The sequence below is a fragment of the Microcebus murinus genome, chromosome 11, assembly GCF_040939455.1.
Source record: "Microcebus murinus isolate Inina chromosome 11, M.murinus_Inina_mat1.0, whole genome shotgun sequence".
NCBI classification, from domain to species: Eukaryota; Metazoa; Chordata; class Mammalia; order Primates; family Cheirogaleidae; genus Microcebus; species Microcebus murinus.
In genome coordinates this window covers 29,481,354-29,501,494 of record NC_134114.1, presented here as the reverse complement: position 1 = coordinate 29,501,494, position 20,141 = coordinate 29,481,354, and the positions used below count along the sequence as shown (strand labels likewise).

The 20,141-nt window shown below is 40.6% G+C and overlaps 1 protein-coding gene across 8 annotated transcripts in view; it reads right to left on the bottom strand.

Annotated features, from left to right (window-relative positions):
* The window catches only part of OSMR (oncostatin M receptor), a 70,749-nt gene extending 51,556 nt beyond the window's left edge, over positions 1 to 19,193 (bottom strand). For 2 of the 8 annotated variants that reach the window (XM_076007978.1, XM_076007979.1), the window contains exons 1-3: positions 19,074 to 19,193; positions 10,929 to 11,037; positions 7,082 to 7,553 (exon numbers count right to left, since the gene is read on the bottom strand). In XM_076007978.1, coding sequence (XP_075864093.1) covers positions 7,082 to 7,116 — 35 coding nt within the window. In that variant the 5' untranslated portion in view covers positions 7,117 to 7,553; positions 10,929 to 11,037; positions 19,074 to 19,193. Of the gene's footprint in view, positions 1 to 7,081; positions 7,554 to 10,928; positions 11,038 to 18,573; positions 18,715 to 19,073 lie in introns of all 8 variants that reach the window. The other 6 variants (XM_020290069.2, XM_020290070.2, XM_012736486.3 and 3 more) reach the window with 6 other exon arrangements.
* Positions 19,194 to 20,141: the final 948 nt, after the last annotated feature.

Genomic DNA, 20,141 nt, shown 5'->3' with positions numbered 1-20,141 from the left:
AAGAAACATAAAAAATCAAGGAAACATGGTACCTCCAAAGGAACACAGTAATTCTCCAGCAACAGATTCTAATGAAAAACTTTATAAAATGCCTGAAAAAAGTTCAAAATAATGATATTAAAGAAGCTCAGTGAGATGCAAAAATACAAAAGAACATAAACAGTATAAAGAAATCAGTATAAAGAAGTCAGAATAATTCATAATCTAAATAAGACATTTGACAAGAGATAGATGTCAATAAAAAAAGAACCAAATAAAAATCCTAGAACTGAAGAATTCAATGAATGAGATAACATATACAATTAAGAGCTTCAGAAATAGTCTATATAAAGCACAAGAAAGAATTTCTGAACTTGAAGACAGGTCTTTTGAAGTAACCTAGCCAGATTAAAAATAGAGAGGGAGAGAAAAAAAATAAAAAAGAAAAAAGAAAGCCTATGTGACATATGGGGCACCATAAGACAATAAAATATTCAAATTTTGAGTGTTCCAGAAGGAGAAAACATGGGACAAGGCATAGAAAACCTATTTAAAAAAATAATAGCTGAAAATTTCCCAAGTCTTGCAAAAGAAATAGACATTCATATACAGGAAGCTCAAAGATTCTGAAATAGATTCAACCTATAAAAGTCTTCTCCAAGGTACATTATAATCAAACTGTCAAAAGTCAAAGACAAAGTGAGAACTAAAAAAAAAAAAACAAAAAAAAAAACAAAAAAGAAAAGAAAAGAAAAGCATCAAGGGAACCCTCATCAAGGGATACCTCATATAAGGGAACCCTCATCAGACTAACTGTGGATTTCTCAGCATAAACCTTACATGCCAGGGGAGACGGGGCTGATATATTCTAGTGCTGAAAGAAAAAATACCCACAAAACCCTGCTATCCAAGAATTCTATACCCAGGAAATTATCCTTCAAAAAATGAAGAAGGAAAAAAGTCTTTCCCAGACAAGGAAAAACTGAGGGAATTTATCACTAGACCAGCCTTACAAGAAATATTTAAGGGAGTCCTACATCTGGAAGTGCAAAGATGATATCTGCCATCATGAAAATACATGCAAGTCTAAAGCTCACTGATAGAACAGACACACAAGTGAGAAAGATGGGAGTCAGATGTTACCACTATGAAAAACCACCAGACCCAATGGTGATCAGTAAGAGATGAAAGGAACAAAACTATTAAAAAAAAAAAAACAGAAAACAATTAACAAAATGACAGGAATAAGTTCTCACCTATCAATAATAACCTTGAATGTAAACAAATTAAATCCTTCACTTAAAAGATATGAGCTGCCTGAATGTTAGAAAACATGACCACTTACCCCCTAAAAAATGACCCAACTATATATGCTGCCTATAAGAAACTCACTTCACCTGTAAAGACACATATAGACTGAAAGTGAATGTATGGAGAAAGATATTCTATGCAAACTGAAACCAAAAGTGAACTGGAGTAACTATACTTATATCAGCTAAAATAGACTTTAAGTCAACAAATGTAAAAAGAGACAAAGAAGGTCATTATATAATGATAAAAGGATCAATTCAGCAAGAGGATTTAACAACTCCAAATATATATGCACCTAATACCAGTGCACTCAGATATATAAAGCAAATATTACTAGACCTAAAGGGAGAAATAGACTCTAATACAATGATAATTGGGGACTTCAACACTCCACTCTCAGCATTAGACAGATCATCTAGATAGAACATGAACAAAGAAACATTGCCTTTAAACTGCACTTTGGAACAAATGAACCTAACACACATTTAAAGAACATTTTATCCAACAGCTGCAGAATACACATTCTTTTCATCAGCACATGGGGCATTTTTCAGGATAGATCATGTTAGGGCACAAAACAAGTCTCAAGAAATTTTAAAAAACTGAAATCATATCAACTATCTTCATAGACTACAATGGAATAAAACTAGAAATCAATAACAAGGGAGACTTTGGAAACTGTACTAATATGTGGAAAATAAACAACATACTCCTAAATGACAAGGAAGCAATCAAGAAAGAAATGAAGGCCGGGCGCGGTGGCTCACGCCTGTAATCCTAGCTCTCTGGGAGGCTGAGGCGGGCGGATTGCTCAAGGTCAGGAGTTCAAAACCAGCCTGAGCAAGAGCGAGACCCCGTCTCTACTATAAATAGAAAGAAATTAATTGGCCAACTGATATATATATAAAAAATTAGCTGGGCATGGTGGCGCATGCCTGTAGTCCCAGCTACTTGGGAGGCTGAGGCAGTAGGATCGCTTAAGCCCAGGAGTTTGAGGTTGCTGTGAGCTAGGCTGACACCACGGCACTCACTCTAACCTGGACAACAAATTGAGACTCTGTCTCAAAAAAAAAAAAAAAAAAAAAAAGAAAGAAATGAAAAAAATTCTCAAAGCAAATGGAAATAGAAACACATCATAACAAAGCTTAAGGGATAAAGAAAAAGCCATTCAATTTAGGGAAGTTTATAGCAATGATTGCCTAAACCAAAAAAAGTAGAAAGATTTCAAATAAACAACCTAATTATGCACCTCAAGAAGCTAGAAAACCAAGAGTAAACCTAACCCCAAATTAGTAAAAGGAAATAAATAATAAAGATCATGTCAGCGGTAAATGAAATAGGGACTAAAAAATTATAAAGGATCAATAAAACAAAAAGATGGTTTTTTGAAAAGATAAACAAAATCAATGAACTACACTAGTTATTCTCACTAAGAAAAAAAGAGAGAAGACTCAAATAAAATCAGAACTGAAAAAGGAGTCATAACAACTGATATCACAGAAATACAGAGGATCATCAGTGACTATTATGAGCAAGCATATGATAATAAATTGGAAAACCTAGAGGAAATGTATAAATTTCTGTACACATACAACATACCAAGATTGAACAAGAAAGAAATAGGAAAAGTGAACAAACAAGTAAAAAGATTGAATCAGAAATAAAAAGTCTCCTGACAAAGAAAATCCTAGGACAAGAAAATTTTACTGCTGAATTATACCAAACTGATAAAGAAGAATTAACACCAATTCTTTTCAAACTATTCCAAAAACTGAAGAAAAAGGAATTTTCTCAAACTCACTCAACAAGGCTAGCATTATCCTGATACCAAAACCAGATAAGGACACATAAGAAATAAAATATCCATCATGAACATAGATCCAACAAATGCTCAACAAAATACTAGAAAATTGAATCCAACAACACATCACAAAAATAATGCACCATGACCAAGTGAGATTTATCCCAGGAATGAAAGAATGGTACATCACATTAAGAGAATGAAGGACAAATATTATATAATCATCTCAATAGATGCAAAAACACATTTGATAAGATTCAACTTCCCTTCATTATAAAAACTCTCAACAAATTAGGCATAGAAGGAATATGCCTCAATATAATAAAGACCATATATGACAAACTTACAGCTAACATCATACTGAATGGGGAAAAGGTAAAACCCTTTCCTCTAAGAACTAGAACAAGACAAGAATGCCTACTTTCACCACTCTTATTCAACATAATACTGAAAGTCTTAGCCAAAGCAATCAGGCAAAAGAAAGAAATAAAAGGCATCCAAATTGGAAAAGAGAAGGTCAAACTGTCTGTCCTCTTTACAGTTGACATAGTCTTGGATATAGAAAACCCTAAAGACTCCATTAAAAATCTCTTAGAACTGATAAAAAAAATCCAGTAAAGTTGTAGGATACAAAATCAGCATGCAAAAATCAGTAGCATTTCTATACACTAATAATAAACTGACTGAAAAAGAAATGGAAAAACCAATCCCATTTACAATAGCATCAGAAAACACCTAGGGATATTTTTAACCACAGAGGTGAAAGACTTCTCCAAGTAAAACTACAAAACACTGATGAATGAAATTGAAGAGGACATAAACAAACGGAAAAACATCCCATGATCATGGATTGAGATAATTAATATTTTTAAAATGACCACACTTCCAAAGCAATCAATAGATTCTGTCAAAATACCAATGGCATTTTTCATAGAAATAGAGAAAAAAAAATCTGAAAATTTATATGGAACCACAAAAGATCCCAAATAGCCAAAGCAATCCTTAGCACAAAGAATAAAATTCGAGATATCACACTACAAAGTATGCTACAAAACTGTAGTAACCAAAACAGCATGGTATTTGTATCAAAACAGACACATAGATCAATGGAACAGAATAGAGAACCTAGAAATAAATCCACATATTTGCAGCCAACTGACTTTTTTTTTTTTTAGGACACAATCAAAATTTGCGTTAAATATTTCTTTAGGGGAAGTGACACCACAGTTCTACTCAATGAAGAGAAACATTTTTATAGTCCAGAGGTCTTTTATTTTTTACACTTATTATTCCATGAATTCATAGTGAATAGGTTCCAGCAGCTTGGGCTCCTTTCCATTGGTTCTCACAAAGTGTGCCTCTTTGAATGGAACACGTTAGCACTTCAGTTGAACCTAGGTGTCTTTATCTTTGGCTTCCTTCTTTTTCTGATAATTTTCCTTCATATGTTTCAAGAGACTATCTTGGTTCTTAGAGTGCTTAATATGCTCAATATGCACATTACCTCTCTTAGCAAGAATCTTGCCCTTAACTTGTTTGTTTACAACAATGCCAACAGCATGCTGGGTAACATTATAGACTCTTCCAGTTTTGCCATGATAACATTTTTGGGCATGCCTTTTTGAATAGTACCCATTCCCCTGATGTTTACAATATCACCTTTCTTGTAGATTCACATGTAATTGGCCAAAGAAACAACTCCATGTTTTCTAAAGGCCTAGAAAACATACATTGGGTGCCTCTCCTCTTTCCCTTTGTGTTCATCATTTTGAAGAATTACTAGAAGATGATAGTTCCAGCCAAAAGGCAGCCGTATGACTTTGGACAAAGGTTCCAAGAACATACAGGAAGGACATCCTCTTCAATAAACAGTGCTGGGAAAACTGGATATCCATATTCAGAAGAATGAAACTAGACCTCTATCACTCACTATATAGAAAAATTAACTTAAAATGTACTAAAAATTTAAACATAAGACCTGAAACAATAAAACTATTAGAAGAAAACTTAGGAGGGAAACACTTCAGAACATTGACTTGGCAAAGATTTTATGGCTAAAACCTCAAAAGCACAGGCAAAAAAACCAAAAATAGACAAATGGGAGTATATTAAACTAAAAAGCTACTGAACAGCAAAGGAAACAATCAACAGAGTAGAGAGAAAACCTATAAAATGAGAGGAAGTATTTGCAAACTATTCATCCAACAAGGTACTAATATTCAGAATATACAAGGAATTCAAACAATTCAACAGCAAAAATAACAATCTAATTAAAAGGTGGGCAAAGAATCTAACCATAAATTTCCCAAAAGAAGACATACAAGTGGCTTACAAGTATATAAAAAAAATGCTCAACATCGCTAATCATCAGGGAAATGCAAATCAGAACCACATTGAGATACCATCTTATCCTAGTTAGAATGGCTATTATGAAAAAGTCAAAAGATAACAAATGCCTGTAAAGATGTATAGAAAAGGGAACTCTTATACACTGTTGGTAGAAATGTAAATTAGTACAGCCATTATGGAAAACAGTATGGAGGTTTCTCAAAGAAATAAAAATAGAACTATCATACAAGCCAGCAGTCCCCTACTGGGTATTTATACAAAGGAATGGAAATCAGTATGTCAAAGAGGTACCTGCAGCCTCATGTTTACTGCAGCACTATTCACAACAGCCAAGATATGGCATGAATCTAAAAGTCCATCAACAGACGAATAAAGAAAATGTGGTGTATATACACAATGGAATACTATTCAGCTACAAAAACAATGAAATCTTGCCATTTGCAGCAACATGGATGGAACTGGAGGTCATTATGTTAGGTGAAATAAGCCAGGCACAGAAAGACAATTATCCCATGTTCTCACTCACACGTGGGAGCTAAAACAGTACGTTTCACAGAGGTAGAGAGTAGAATGATAGGTAGCAGAGGCTGGGGAAAGTGGGGATGAGATAAAGAGAGGCTGGTTAATGGGTACAAATATATGGTTAGATTGAAGGCATAAGTTCTACTGTTCAATAGCACAGTAAGATGTCCATAGTTAATAATAATATATTTTATATTTCAAAATAGCTAGAAGATTTGAAATGCTCCCAATGCAAAGAAATGATAAATGTTCAAGGTGATAAATATCCTGAAGACCCTGATTTGATCATTACATATTGTATCAAAATATCACGTCACATGTACCCCATAAATATATATAATTATTATGTATCAATCAGAAAAATTTTTGAAAAGATAGTTGGAAGAGAGGATTTTGCAGGTTACCACAAAGAAAGAATAAATGTTTAAAGTGGATATGCTAACCACCCTGATCTGATCAGTGTACAATGTGTGTGTGTGTGTGTGTGTATATATATATATATATATATATATATACACATTGAAACATTACACTGTATCTGTGAACTATATAAAGCTATTTTATAGCAATTATAAATAAAATAAAAGTAAAAAGAAAAACCCAAACCTTTGAATAGGTTCTTTTTACAACTAAGTATCAAAGCCAGGGGGAAAACTAATTCCAGAGGAAATAGTTTCTGCTCACAACCCAGAGGAAGTCAAAGGGAAATGCCCAAAGTGAAGTGTCGACACTGTGTGTAATTTTAAATATCTCTTTTATTCTCCAGGGCCAGTATCTCATCCTCCTACATTCACAGCATCTGAGGAATGCAAGGTGTCACCACTGATAGGAAATCTCATCTCATAAATTTAAAAGCAGGTGAGTCAGAGGGTGATGTGCATGTTGTCAAATGTTTTCTTGATGAAAGGACAATCTTAAATGTCTTCAAAATTATTCAGTTTTCTTAGTAAATCAAATATTTTACATGTCACAAAAATTCAACAAGTCACAGGGGCGGTGAAACTTAAAACTAAAAACGAGAAGCCACCTGCTAGGTAAGGGTAAGCAGAGATTAGAGAATAAAGGCCGTCATGCAACACCATGGCAAAACATGAGTATTTATACAAGATGTATTTTTACCGTTTGGATATCACAGGACAGTCTCTGAGAAGCATCAGGGTCGTCTTGTCTGCGATTCCTTCCCTTCCCACTGTCTCTCGCACGCGTCAGGCTGTGACTCCTAGGAGGTTAGCTTCGCAGTTCCTATTCGTTTTGTCACCAGTTCTGACGCGCACTGATTTACATATGCGGGGGCAGGTGACAATGGTGACTCAGTAGCCACTGCCTGCATGGGAGCCAAGTGGCTATTATTTCCAGTGGTGTGACTGAACAAGGGCACCTCCAGGGTTTCAGGGCCCAGACCACCTAAGGACCATGGGCGGAAGGAAGGAATATGAGTCCTAGCTGTTGTCCAAACACCTTCTGGTGACACCAACCAGGTTTACCAAAACTTGCAGAACAGAAAGAAGCTGGCAGTTGGGAGCACACCCCAGAGACAGCGCCGAGCCCTCGTTGGGAAAATGCCTCTCGAGCAGTCTTCCTCGCAGTGACGCTGTGTGGAAAAACACAGACACCAGCGACTCTGAGTTAGCTGCCTTCAAGCCCCACGTGGCCCCAACTCCACACCTTGTAAATAAATCCTCCTCATGCGACCCTATTCTGAGGGAGCCGACTGTCCCCGATGGGGCCCTGGCCAACCCGGTGAGAAACCTGGAGGTGCCGGAGCACACTCCGCAGACCCCGCGGTGGGACAGCGGTTGGCAGCGACGAGGAGTGACAAGGAGCGGTGTGGCAGAGGAGTGAGCAGGCGACACTACTACACGTGCAGGGGCCAAACCCGGCGGAACGCGGGCCCCACTCTGAGCGCGCGGGGGCATTTTAAGCGGGGGAGTAGCGCGGTCTGGCTAACGCTGAACACGACCCCAAAGGAGGAAAGACCGAAGGGCGCACGCTTGCCAGGAGGGCAGCGGACCAGCTCACAGCCCTGGGAGCCGAGAGCAGTTGGTGGAATTCGGCAGAGACTTTAAAGATGACAGGACGTGGGATGGTGACAAAGTGAGACATCATGGATGGCTGCTAGAAGTTGCCAGATGTTTAGAGAGCCTTCTTTGACCTCCAAGGGGAGATGTCAAGCAGCTGCCTGGAGACACAGTCTGGAGTCCCCAGAGAGGTCCCGGCTGCAGGTACACATTCAGGGGTGCACCTGCATGTGTCCGTGGCGCATGCGCACAGTACTTAAAGCCGTGGGACTAGGAGATCACCAAGACAGGGGGTCTAGACAGAGAAGAACGGAGGTCCCAGCAAAGAGCTCTGGGGCGCTGCACACCTTGCATTACGGCCCTCGTGCAGATCGAAATGAAAACCCAGGATTAGGCCAGGCTTTCCTGGCGGGCGAGGAGGCCTGCGGAACTCCTGTAGGGAGCGCAGTCTCGCTGCTATGGGGTGCGGAGGCCGGGTGGGTGTCTCCTCCGCGGCTCTGCTGGTGACAGGGAAAAGTCTGCCCGGCCCTCTCACGCACCTGACAGGCTTTCTATCCCCAGGACTGCCATGACGAGCATTGCTACGTCCAATTTCCAGAGAAAAGGAAGTCGGGGAAGTGTGGCGCAGCAGCATTTGGAAAGGAAAAAACAAAAAACTTTCCTGCCTCATTTGCATTACTTAGTCTTTTCCCCAAATCTGTCCTTTTTTTCTATTTTTCAGATCTCCATCATTTCCAACTAAACTAGAAGCACTGTGGGCAGGCCTAGGTCTTACTCCTCAGCCTCTATTGCAGGCCCAAAACACAGTGCCTACCCAGTAAATACTTGGTGAATGAATTAAAATTTGTGCCAGTTTTCTCTCTTCTTTGCGTTCAATCTTATTTTAAGAAAACAGATTCCTTTTCAGGCCTTTCTACTTTTACTGTTGCCAAATATTGCCTAATTCATTATCTTACGTAGTCATTCCTTCTTTGGACAGGTGGGGGAAGGAAAGAAAGAAAAGAAAAACTGCCCACTCATTTTATAGAACTTCAGATTTAAATCTTTTGTCTTTGCAACATCTCAATCTCAGTGGAGATGCCTCAGCAGGAAGACCACATGCGTATTAAAACACTACTTTAAAAATGGGCATTAGTCTGGGCTTCCTCACCAGGACTTCTTGTTCTGTCAGCAAGGAAATATTCATTCCTGAGAAATTTCCTCTCCACAAATAATCCCCAGGAGAAGCAGTGTGACAGTGGTCATTTGCTTCCCAAGAACATGGGTGTGTTGCCAAATTCTTCAAAACTGGCTGGGTGAGCCGATGATGTCACAGGCAAAGGCTGTCTTAAAGAAAGAAGCTGTTCATGGAGAACACGTGCCTGGGTGTGTGCATTTATGGAAGCGTTCTGTGCAGCAGTGCTCTTTAAAAATAAATAAAGATAACTGGAACTGAGAATTGTGGAGAACCTCCAAGAAGTGGCAAGCAGCTCTTTGCACTGCTGCACAGAATGCTTCCATAAATGCACACACCCAGGCACGTGTTCTCCATGAACAGCTTCTTTCTTTAAGACAGCCTTTGCCTGTGACATCATCGGCTCACCCAGCCAGTTTTGAAGAATTTGGCAACACACCCATGTTCTTGGGAAGCAAATGACCACTGTCACACTGCTTCTCCTGATATTTGGGAGCCCCTCTGAAGGAACTCCACTGTTACAGCCTAGGATTGATTCTCCATAAGGTTTCACTCCAATTTCCTTCCTCTTCAAGGCTCCACCACCAGAGCTACTGCCACAGCAGTTTTGAGCACTTCTCCCCCACCCCCACCCCACCCCTTGAACACATCCAGTGGGTAACAGTTAAGTGTTTCTACCAGTTTTGTAAGATAAATCCTGATTTGTGGGACTAAATTAGCTCATGCACAACTGATTTTTCTCTTTATGCAATGTCCAGTTAAAGATTTCAGTAATTTGTGACATCAGCTAGGATTAAAGCTGAGTCTCTAAGTAGTAATGAAGCCAAAGAAAGAAATGAAAAACCTGAATCCAAGGAATATTCTAGATCCAAAAAAAAGTGTCAGAATTTAATACAGTATATGCTCATGGTGATATTTTAAATCATTTGAGAAAAGATACATTATTCCCCAAAGTGGTCCTGGAACAATTGCGGGGACATTTGTGAGAAAAGAAAGCTGTAGCATTAAGTACACAGACTGTGACATTAAACTGCTTAGGGTCAAATCTCTACTGTAGTACGTCATAACTGTGTAGCCAAGGGCAAGAATAAAACATTTACTTCATAACATTGGCATGAGGATTAAATGGGATTATGAGAATATACACATAGTAAATCCAGTTAATGTTAATTGTATCATTATTGCTACTAGTTTACTGCCTTCAGCAAAATAAATTCCAGATGAACAAAGAAATCAATACAAGAAATAAAACCATTAAAAGTACTAAAATAAAGCATGAGTGAGTATTTGTATAATGTGTCAGGAATGATATAAAACACAGAAGCGATAAATACAGAATTAGTTACACTGATTACATAAACATTTAAAAATGTTAGCATTATAACTGGAAATAATAGTTTCAGTATATATTGCAAAGAGCTACTATTCCTAATATAAAAAGGAATTCTTATTATATAATATAAATATACAATATAAATAAGAATTTCTTATTCTTAGAAATAAGTTTTTAAAAAGGCAAAAAACGCTATAGAAAGACATGACTATGTAATTCATGAAAAGAAGGAAATACAAATTCCAAAAAAAAGAATAAAGAAAAACTGAGCAAGGTCCCTAAGAATTAAAGACATGTAGGCCCGGTGTGGTGGCTCATTCTGTAATCTCATCATTTTGGGAGTGTAACTGGCTCCATAAGCAAAAAAACCATTTTTTATAGTTTCTTCCCTTTTGTAGTTCTGTTATGTTTCAAGTTCCCAGGCCAGTAAGATTTACTCACCAGAACTTTGTAACTTTCTGATGCATTCCCTTTTGAGCTTCTTTCCCAGAAATGGCAGAGCCTCCTTGCAGCCACAAGATAACTACAAAGCCTTACACCACCTGTTTGTCTGGAGAAGACAAGATAAGTGACACCCAACCACAGACTGGGCCCAAGGACCCGCTGGGCAACCTACTCCCCGCATCCCGCCTGTGCACGTGGCTGAAAGAATGACCAATAGTAACCTCCAGCTCATTATACTACTAAAATACTCACCTGGAGAGGGACCTATCCACCACTTTTTGATCATGGGATGTATGTAATAGCATGATTTCTCACTGTACTTGTGTGCCCTTGCACACCACCCTAAACATGTAATGATGCTCACTCCCCTCATGCATTATTCATTTCACCTCCAGACAAACCCCTGCCCCTGTTGGTTGGGAGGTGGATTTGAGGCAATTCATTCTTCCCACCTCCCAGTTCTCTACAATAAATGTTTTCTTCCTTGGCAGTCCTCATTGTCTCAGTAATTGGCTTTCTGTGCTGTGAGCAACAGAGAACCCCCATTGTGGTTTCATTAACAGGAGGCCAAGGGGCAGGAGGATTGCTTGAGGACACTAGTTCAAGATCACTTGAGCAAGAGTGAGACCCTGTCTCACTAATTAGAAAAATTAGCCAGGCATGTTGACATGTGCCTGTAGTCCCAGCTACTTGGGAGGCTGAGGCAGGAGGATGGCTTGAAATTGCAGTGAGCTATGATGATGCCACTGCACTTTAGCCTGGGCAACAGAGTGAGATTCTGTTTCAAAAAAAAGACATGCAAATTAAATCTGTAATTGTGTATATCTGTATATCTGTGTCTATGTAGTGTCCAATTGGCAAAGCTTAAAATGGTCTTAATACCTCACACTGGTAAGATTTTACATAAATAGGCATTGTCACTCACTAATGATCAGAGGGTACAACTTTATAAAGGTCAATTTGGCCACATCTACTAAAATTTTATGTGCATTTCCTTTGACTCAGAAATAATTCTATTTCTGAAATTTTATCCTATAGATAGTATAAAGATACATATATACTTAAAGACTTTTTGTTGTAACATTGTGTATATTGATAGAAAAAAATTTAAAACAATCCACAATTCCATCAAAAGGAACTTAAAAATACAATTACTGTTCATTTCTAGAAAGGACTTACTATACAACTGTTAAAAAGAATGACCTAGATCCATGTGTTGACATGGAAGAATGTTCTAAAATATCTAATGAAAAAGCAAGTTTCAGAATAGTGTGTGCACAAGAACATCTCTGGAAGGGAAGTGTGGCACTGTGCAGCGGTGCCACTGAGAGCTCCCTTCAAGAGAGCACAGGTGACTGACAGCCCCCAGCCACTGCCCCTTTGGATCTGCTGCTCATTCACATCCCCAGGCTGCTCAGCCAATGATCAAGTCAAGCCTTTTCACCTGACATGGGACATCTGTAATGGGCAATGTTGATCAGGATCTACCTCTCAGCCTAGCCAAAACTTTCTCAGAATTGCACTGTAGCTGGAAGCAACTCCTTCCCTTCTCCTTTCCTCTCCCTAACTGCTGCACAGGTGTCAGACCTGCATGGGTCTGAAGGCTCTCTCTGTCTTCTCCTGCCCTATTTCCCCTCTATCCCTCCCTAATGCTTCCCCCAGTAAATCTCTTACACATCTATTTCAGTCTTGCTGTCTTCTACTTGAAGGATCTAAACTGGCCCCAAAAGACACACTGATCTACCGACAGTTGCAAATTTATATCTGGGACAGAAGGAGGGAGGTGAGCAGGATTAGGGAAACTGTGGATAATTTCTTTCAAGTTATGTAATTCTGTAACATAAAGCATTCTTTAAAATACTTGTGTGTGTGTGCGCATGTTTTAAATATATTTGTTTCAGTCTTGTGCAAGTAGTGCCAATTCCATCATTTCCATACTTGAACTATATACCCCAAAAGGATTAAACTAGTTGACAGTGTTCTACCATTCAAATCCAACCCATGGCTATTGAACAGACCTGAAAAAGTATTTTTTTAGATACTGAATAAGCCTAGGAGGATGTTTTCTGTACAAAATAGTGTGACCTATTAGCTTTTGAGGGAGTGCAATACTTTAATAATGCATTTCCAAATACAAAAAGTAACCAATATCCTGGATAGAAAAACATACTGCCATCCCTATCCAACAGATGAGCACACTGAAGTATATACATGAAGTTAACTTGCTCAAGATCCTCCCATTTGGAAGACTGGGAGTAGAGAAAACTGTCCAAGAGATAACACCACGACCTATGAAAAATTTACTCACAAGAAAGGAGAGCTTCAGTTGATTTACGTCTCAAAAGTTGGCACACATACAAACAGCAGAACCTCATTCGCTGTCTTCCAAGAGTTGTTTTTGTCTTTTGTTTTCCCAAGTTTTTCTTATGTCTTTACTTTTTTCTATTTGCTAAACCACTTGCAATTGTGACTCTTCTTTCACTTGACTTTAGATTTCATTCTCAGACTGGATTTATGTGACTGTCTTCATCTTAAATCAACAGTTGTAAATAATCTAGATATTTAATTGCCTCAATGATTTCAGATCTAAGAATAGAACTAGGTGTTACATCTAGTGCTCTCACTAACCTTTCTTTAAACACACACACACACACACACACACACACACACAAGGAAGGAAGGAAAAAGGGGAGGGAGGGAGGAAGGAAGGGAGGAAGGGAAGAGAGAATGAAAAAAGGGAACCAACTATAATTTAGTTCTTTAACATATAATTTTAAAAGAAAGCCATTTATAAATACTGTCAATCACATTTATTACAAATAGGAAATACTATCACAAGCAACATATTTTAAAATAACAGTGAAAAACTATATACTCAAAGTGCAAAGGATTATCAGTATTGCTATCGCTTACCAATAGTAGCTTATCAGAAATGCAAAATCTCAGGCCACACCACAGACCTATTAAATAAAAATCTGAATTTAAAAAAGATCCAGGTGATTCATATCCACATTGAAGTTTGAGAAGCACTACTATATTTAATATTTATTACATATTTTTGTCTCCTTGGATACTATCAGTAAATAAAGGAAAATATTTACTAGTTCCTACTATGAACAAGGCACTCTGCAAAGCCCAGAGTAAATGTAAAGATAAATATGAAAATGATCCCAGCTAGCAGTATTGGATGCTAACTCTCTACCAGGCGCTTTGCTAAGTAACTTAATGCATTTATTAATTGAATTCTGATAATAACCCTATGAAAAGGAGTCTACTATTATTCCCATATACAGAGGAAGAAATTGAGAAGAAAGGATAAAAGTAACTTATCCAAATTGGCACAGGTAATCTGATGTGAAGTCACTAATTTAAATCAGGTAAGTTACTCACCAAAGCCCACATGGCATAGCTTTCTCAAAGCTCAGAGTTCAAACCAGAATGGACATTAAGACATAAAAAAACTTGCTAACAATCAAAAATTCAATAACATTGTAAGAAAAATTAGGATTTTATTAAACTTGATATGCTATTTGTAAAGAGAAAATGTATGGGAATCATTTCTAATAAAGGGTTTTTGAAAAAAAGTACAAATATATACTACTAGATAGAAAAATACCGTAAATCTATAGTATTTAATTCAGAGTAATATTGGCAGAAGAAAAGACAAAAAAAAAAAAAAGAACCAATGGAACAGAATGGTCATGAAACAGGCCCCTGTATAAATAGAAATTTATTTTATAATAAAAACAATTTTAAATGCATTGGGAAAAGAAGACAGACTATTAAATAAATAGTATTGGATCAACTACCTAAAACTTTAGAAAAAATATTAAGTTATATCTTTGCCTTTTGCTTTGTTAAAAAATCTGATGTTTTAAAGAGCTAAATATAAACACTGAAATAATAAAAGTAATAGGAGAAAATAAGATAATTTTAAAAATAATTTTTAGGTAGAAAGACTTGCCCAAGTTAGACAAAGCACAGAAATCATGAGATTGCTGAAGTTAATTACACAAACATTAAAAACTTCTGTGCAGCAAAAGATAGTTAAAAACAAAGCATTATGAATGGATAAGCAAAATGTGGTATATACGTACAACAGAATATTATTCAGCTGTAAAAATGAAGGAAATTCTGATATTTGCTACAACATTGATGAATCTTAAGGGTATTAAACTGAGATAAGCCAGTCACAAGAAGACAAATACTATATGATTCGATTTATATGAGATGCCTAGAGTAGTCAAATTCAAAAAGAAAGGAGAATGGTCATTGTCAGGGGATTGGGAAAAGAGTAAATTATTGTTTAATGGGTATAGACTTCCAGTTTTGCAAATGAAAAGAACACTGAAGATGGATGGTGGCAATAGTTGTATTGTAGGAATGAGCTTAATACCACTGAACTGTACACTAAAAATGGTTAAGATGGTAATTTTTATGTTATGTGTTTTGCCACAATAAAAATTGGGGGAAATAGAACATTATGCTAGAAAGAATTTGCATCATCTATAACAGACATAAGGTTAAAACCCAGAATAGGTACAGAGCTTCTACAACACGATAGAAAAATGAGCAAAGGATATGAACCAACTCAACAGAAAAATGAGCAAAGGATATGAACGGGTAATTAATGGAAGAACACAAATGACTCATAAATATATAAAGATATTAAATCATAGTAATCAGCAAAATGCAAATTAAAATGTTATATTGAGTTCCACTCATTTACCAAATTTGAAAATTTTTTAAAAAGATAATAGCTGGTGTTAAAGAAGGATAAAGGGAAACAAATTCTCATGCACTGAGTTTACATTAGTACCTGGGGGGAATGGGATCGTACAATTTGGAGGGTTGATCTATCAAGTGGAAAAATGGGCAAACTCTTTGATTCAAGAATATCTCTCCTGGTATTCTACTCCACAGAAAAACTCACACTTGAGCACAATGATGATATGCAATCTTCCCTGAAGCAATGTTGCTAATGCTGAATAATTTTAAACAACCCAAATGTCCATCAATAAGGGAAAGAGTGGATAAATTTTATTACATTTTTACTTTGGAATAACATGCAGCCATTAACAAAAGAGGTATGTAGAGACATGGAAAGATCTCTAAGACTTGAAAAGTGAAAAAGCAAGCTGCACAAGAAATTGGTAAGATCTCATTTACATATTTTAAAATATATGTATATATACATATAATGTAAATCTATAAAAAAAAAAAACCTTGGAATAGTATTTGCTAAACTTAATCTTTTGTCTTCTGAATGGCAGTAAGGTGATGATGGTACTTCTAAATTTCATTCCAAACACTTCTATATTGTTTCAATGAGAATGTATTCAGTTATAACTTTTATTACTATTATTATTGCTGTTTTGAGAGATAGGGTCTCTTTGTTGCCTGGGTTAGAGTGCAGTGGCATCAACAGAGTTCACTGCAGCCTCAAACTCCCAGGCTCAAGCGATCTTCCTGTCTCAGCATCCCAAGTAACTGGGACTACAGGTGCATACCAACATGCCCAGTTAATTTTTTCTATGTTTTTTTTTTTTTTTCGAGACAAGGATCTTGCTTTGTTGCTCAGGCTGGTCTTGAACTCCTGGCTTCAAGTGATCCTCCTGCCTCAGCTTCCCAAAGTGCCAGGATTACAATTATGAGTCACCATGCCCAGCCATAATTTGTATTATTTTTAGAATGCAAAAATAAGATACAATCTGAAGTAAATAAATGCTGAGGAACCAGTGGAACTGAAATGAAGAGGGAAGGAAGGCTGTGAACCAAGGACGAAGACATTGGAAAAGAATCTCTCACTTTACATATTAATAGCTACAAGGAAGCCTGCCTGGAAGAAGGGGTTTCTCCAGCAAGCCCATGATAATCTATTTGTTTTGTTTTTTCCCATTTTACACATATTTTTAAACCAAGAAGGACTTCCTCCCCCAGGGAAAGGAGGGCCAAGGCTCACTGTTCCTGTAAGTGAGCAAGACAACATTCACTAAGTTTTCCTTCTACTGTAGCCAACAAACGCCCCAGCCCAGTTCCACAAGGAAAACATACTCTCCCCTTTTGTCAAATACAGTATCACTGATTCCTCTTTCAAAATCATAATAGTTTTCCTGACTTGGTTCCTTTCTCAAGACAAAAGGGTTACAAAAACATTAGAGATCTGGAAACACCCTGTGTGTCCCTGTACATGTTCCTGTTCTGCTCAGGTTTAAAAAAAGGCTAAAGGGAAGAAGACCAAGTGTGTAACTGTTCTCCCCAATGTGGCCAGAGTCCCTGCTGACCACCCAAGATCAGCCTTTTTCCTCATAGCTGCCTTTGATACCAAATGAACAAATTCCTATGCACACTGCACATATCTTATTTTGAAGTGAAAAAACAAATGGGCAAAAACACCTGCATGTGGCCCGTGGGCCGTTAGTTTGAGGACGCCTGGCTTAGACACATTTGTTGGGACAACTGGAGGTAGAACTGGGGTCCAGATGTGAGTCACAAGGAGACAAGTTACAGCTGAGAATTAGCTCTGTCCAGCAATAAAATGTTAGCTGGTGAGCTTCCTGTCAACTGGAGGCATTCTAACAGTGCTGAATGCTTCCAGGGGAGACACCAAACCGAGCACTCCCTGAAGATTCTGACTAGGTAGCTGTGATTGGAGTTCAGTACTTTGAAAAGCTCCAGCAATGATTCTCAGACACAGCTGAGCTTGGAACCCCCTGGCCACTATGACTGTTTGAGGCCCTCCAACCTCAGAATCTCTGAGTACATTTTAAAGCAGCCCAGAATAGAGATAAAGCAGGACAATAATGAAACACCCCCCTTCCCCAAGGCACACTCCAAAAACAGTCCTAGAGTTTGAGGTATAGCGCAGTGGTTATGAGCAGACTCCAAAGCCAAATCCTGTCACTGCTACCTGCTAGCTATGAGTCCATGGACAAGTTATTAAACCTATCTGGGCCTCACTGATAAAATAAGAATGACGAGACTAGTGCCTGCCTCATCGGTGAAGCTCAAACGAGCTAACATATGTAACGTGCTTAAAATAGTCCATAGTAAGGATGAACCATCATTATTTTGCGGATAGACTCAAGCTAAGCGACCCTAAGTGATTTGACCAAGTTCGAAAGTCAGTTTTAGATTTGAGAATAAGACCCCAAATCTCTTTCTTCTCCACCAGGATTCTTTCTAGCTCAAATTAAATATCCCACATTCAATTCTATCTTCTCCTCTGCCTACGTAGACCCCCACATTTACTTCTCTGGAGTGGAAGAGGTTGTTCAGAAAGTGTTTTCAAGGCGGGTCTGTCAGTAAGCCCCAGTCTCAGCCACACCTAGCACTGTGCCTCCCGACAGGCGGCAGGCGGGACGGACGGGCCAATGCAGGCGCCGGTGGACGAAGGACCTGTCAAGGACTGTCATGAAGAAATAGCACTGTCAAGGGAAAGGCCCGGCCCGGGAGGCCTGGGCTCTGATTTCAGCGCCCGCACAGCTAGCTACATGACTTTGGTGGAGTCGCTGACCCCTCCAGACCTAGGTTTCTGTAAAAGGGTGTGTTTGGGGGTGGGGGTGCTTCTTCCATTCCCTGGCTGGAGAAGAAGGTGAGTGCCGGGACACGGGCGCAGAGTCACCGGGATTCCTCTCCCCACCTGTGCGTGAGCTCCTCCCACGTCTAGTCGGAGCAGGGACGGGCGGAGGGAGCCGGGATTCCCAGAGGACCGGCTCCGTCGGTGGGAGCTGAGGGCGGGAGGCGGAGAGCTGAGGACAGCGAGGAGCTCCCACACCGCGTGCTGGGAGAGAGGCAAAAGCGGATCAGACGGGACTTGTAACTCAACCTTCCCCTGGCGCTCGAGAGGGCGGCGGAGGGGAGGCGAGCGCACGGCGGGCCGGGCAGGGCGTGACTGGCGGCGTGCGCCCCGCGAGGGCTTAGAGGGGAGCGCTACCCACCGCGGGCGGGCGCGCGCGAGGCCGGGCCCTCGCAGCCGAGTCCGCGCGGACGGCAGCCCCAGCGCGCAGGGAGCAGCGGCCGCGCCCCGCGGGCAGCGCTGCGAGGCTGTGGAGTCGTCCCGCGCCGCGGGTCGGGAAGTCCGCGGGGAGGCGGCGCGGGCGGGGAGCGGGCGCGGGAGGCGGCGCGGGCGCGGGTACTCACGCCGCGGGCGAAGGGCTCGGCGAGCCGGGCCGAGTCCTCGGCGGCGCGGGGGGCGCGGGAGCCGGCGCCGGTGCGGACGCGGGTGAGGACGTGCAGAGGCGGCCCCGGCCGGGCTATGAATCAGCTGCGGGGCGAGCGCCGAGGGGCGGGAGTTACGGGAAAGCCGCGGGGGAGGGCAGAGGGGTGAGGACTTTTGCAATTTCCCGTCTTGCTGTGCACTCTTGGCACTCCTGGGACCCACAGGAATTCGCCTCCTTTGGTCCCGGGGTGGGGGTGGGGGAGACGGACGGGCCGCGGAGGGAGGAGCGGCCCCGGAGACCCGGACGAGGCGGCGGGCGGGGGCCGGTGGGCAGAGGAGGCGGGAGAGGCCAGGGGAGGCAAAGTGGAAACTGAAAACTCCGCGGGCCTTGCCCTGCCTGGGCCAGCGCCGCATGCCGGACCGGAGGGAAGCCTAGTGACCGCTGAGGCCGGGGGCTGTGTCATCCCGCCGGGCCACTTGTTAGCCCAGCCTGGAGGCTCCCCGGCAGAAAACCTTTAGGGAAAAGAAAAGTCCTTTGCCAAACTTCTGGCCGTGTTTCCATTAGGCGTTCAAAGCAGTGAATGTGTTTGAGCAGATTGCTGGGATCCTTTCTCCCCGCTCGCGTTCCCTCCCACACGCTGTCCTCAGCTCCGACCGTCCCAGAGCCTTTTTTCCCCACGAAGAGGCGTATGCTGCAACATGCTTTACTTTTCCTCTTGCAAATCCAGTCTTTACTGTGCGGGGACCTTAGAAAGACATATTTGACATCTCCTTACCGTCGTATGATACAATATCGGAAGCCAAATGGACTTTTGGAGCAGGGATGGAAAGAATTCCAATACCGCCCCTTCCCTGGGAGAGGAGAGTGGGCCCGCTCGGTCCGCAGGGCCCCCTGTCTGGATGCCTCGCAGCTTGGCAGCCCTGCCCACGGGCCTTCCCCCTGGCCAGCTAGGCCTGGTGGGTGCAGGTCTGGGGACCCCGGAAAGTGTCACAGGTGGAAGGGAGTGAGGGGAGGAACAAAGAGTGATCAACAGGTATCGGCTATGAAT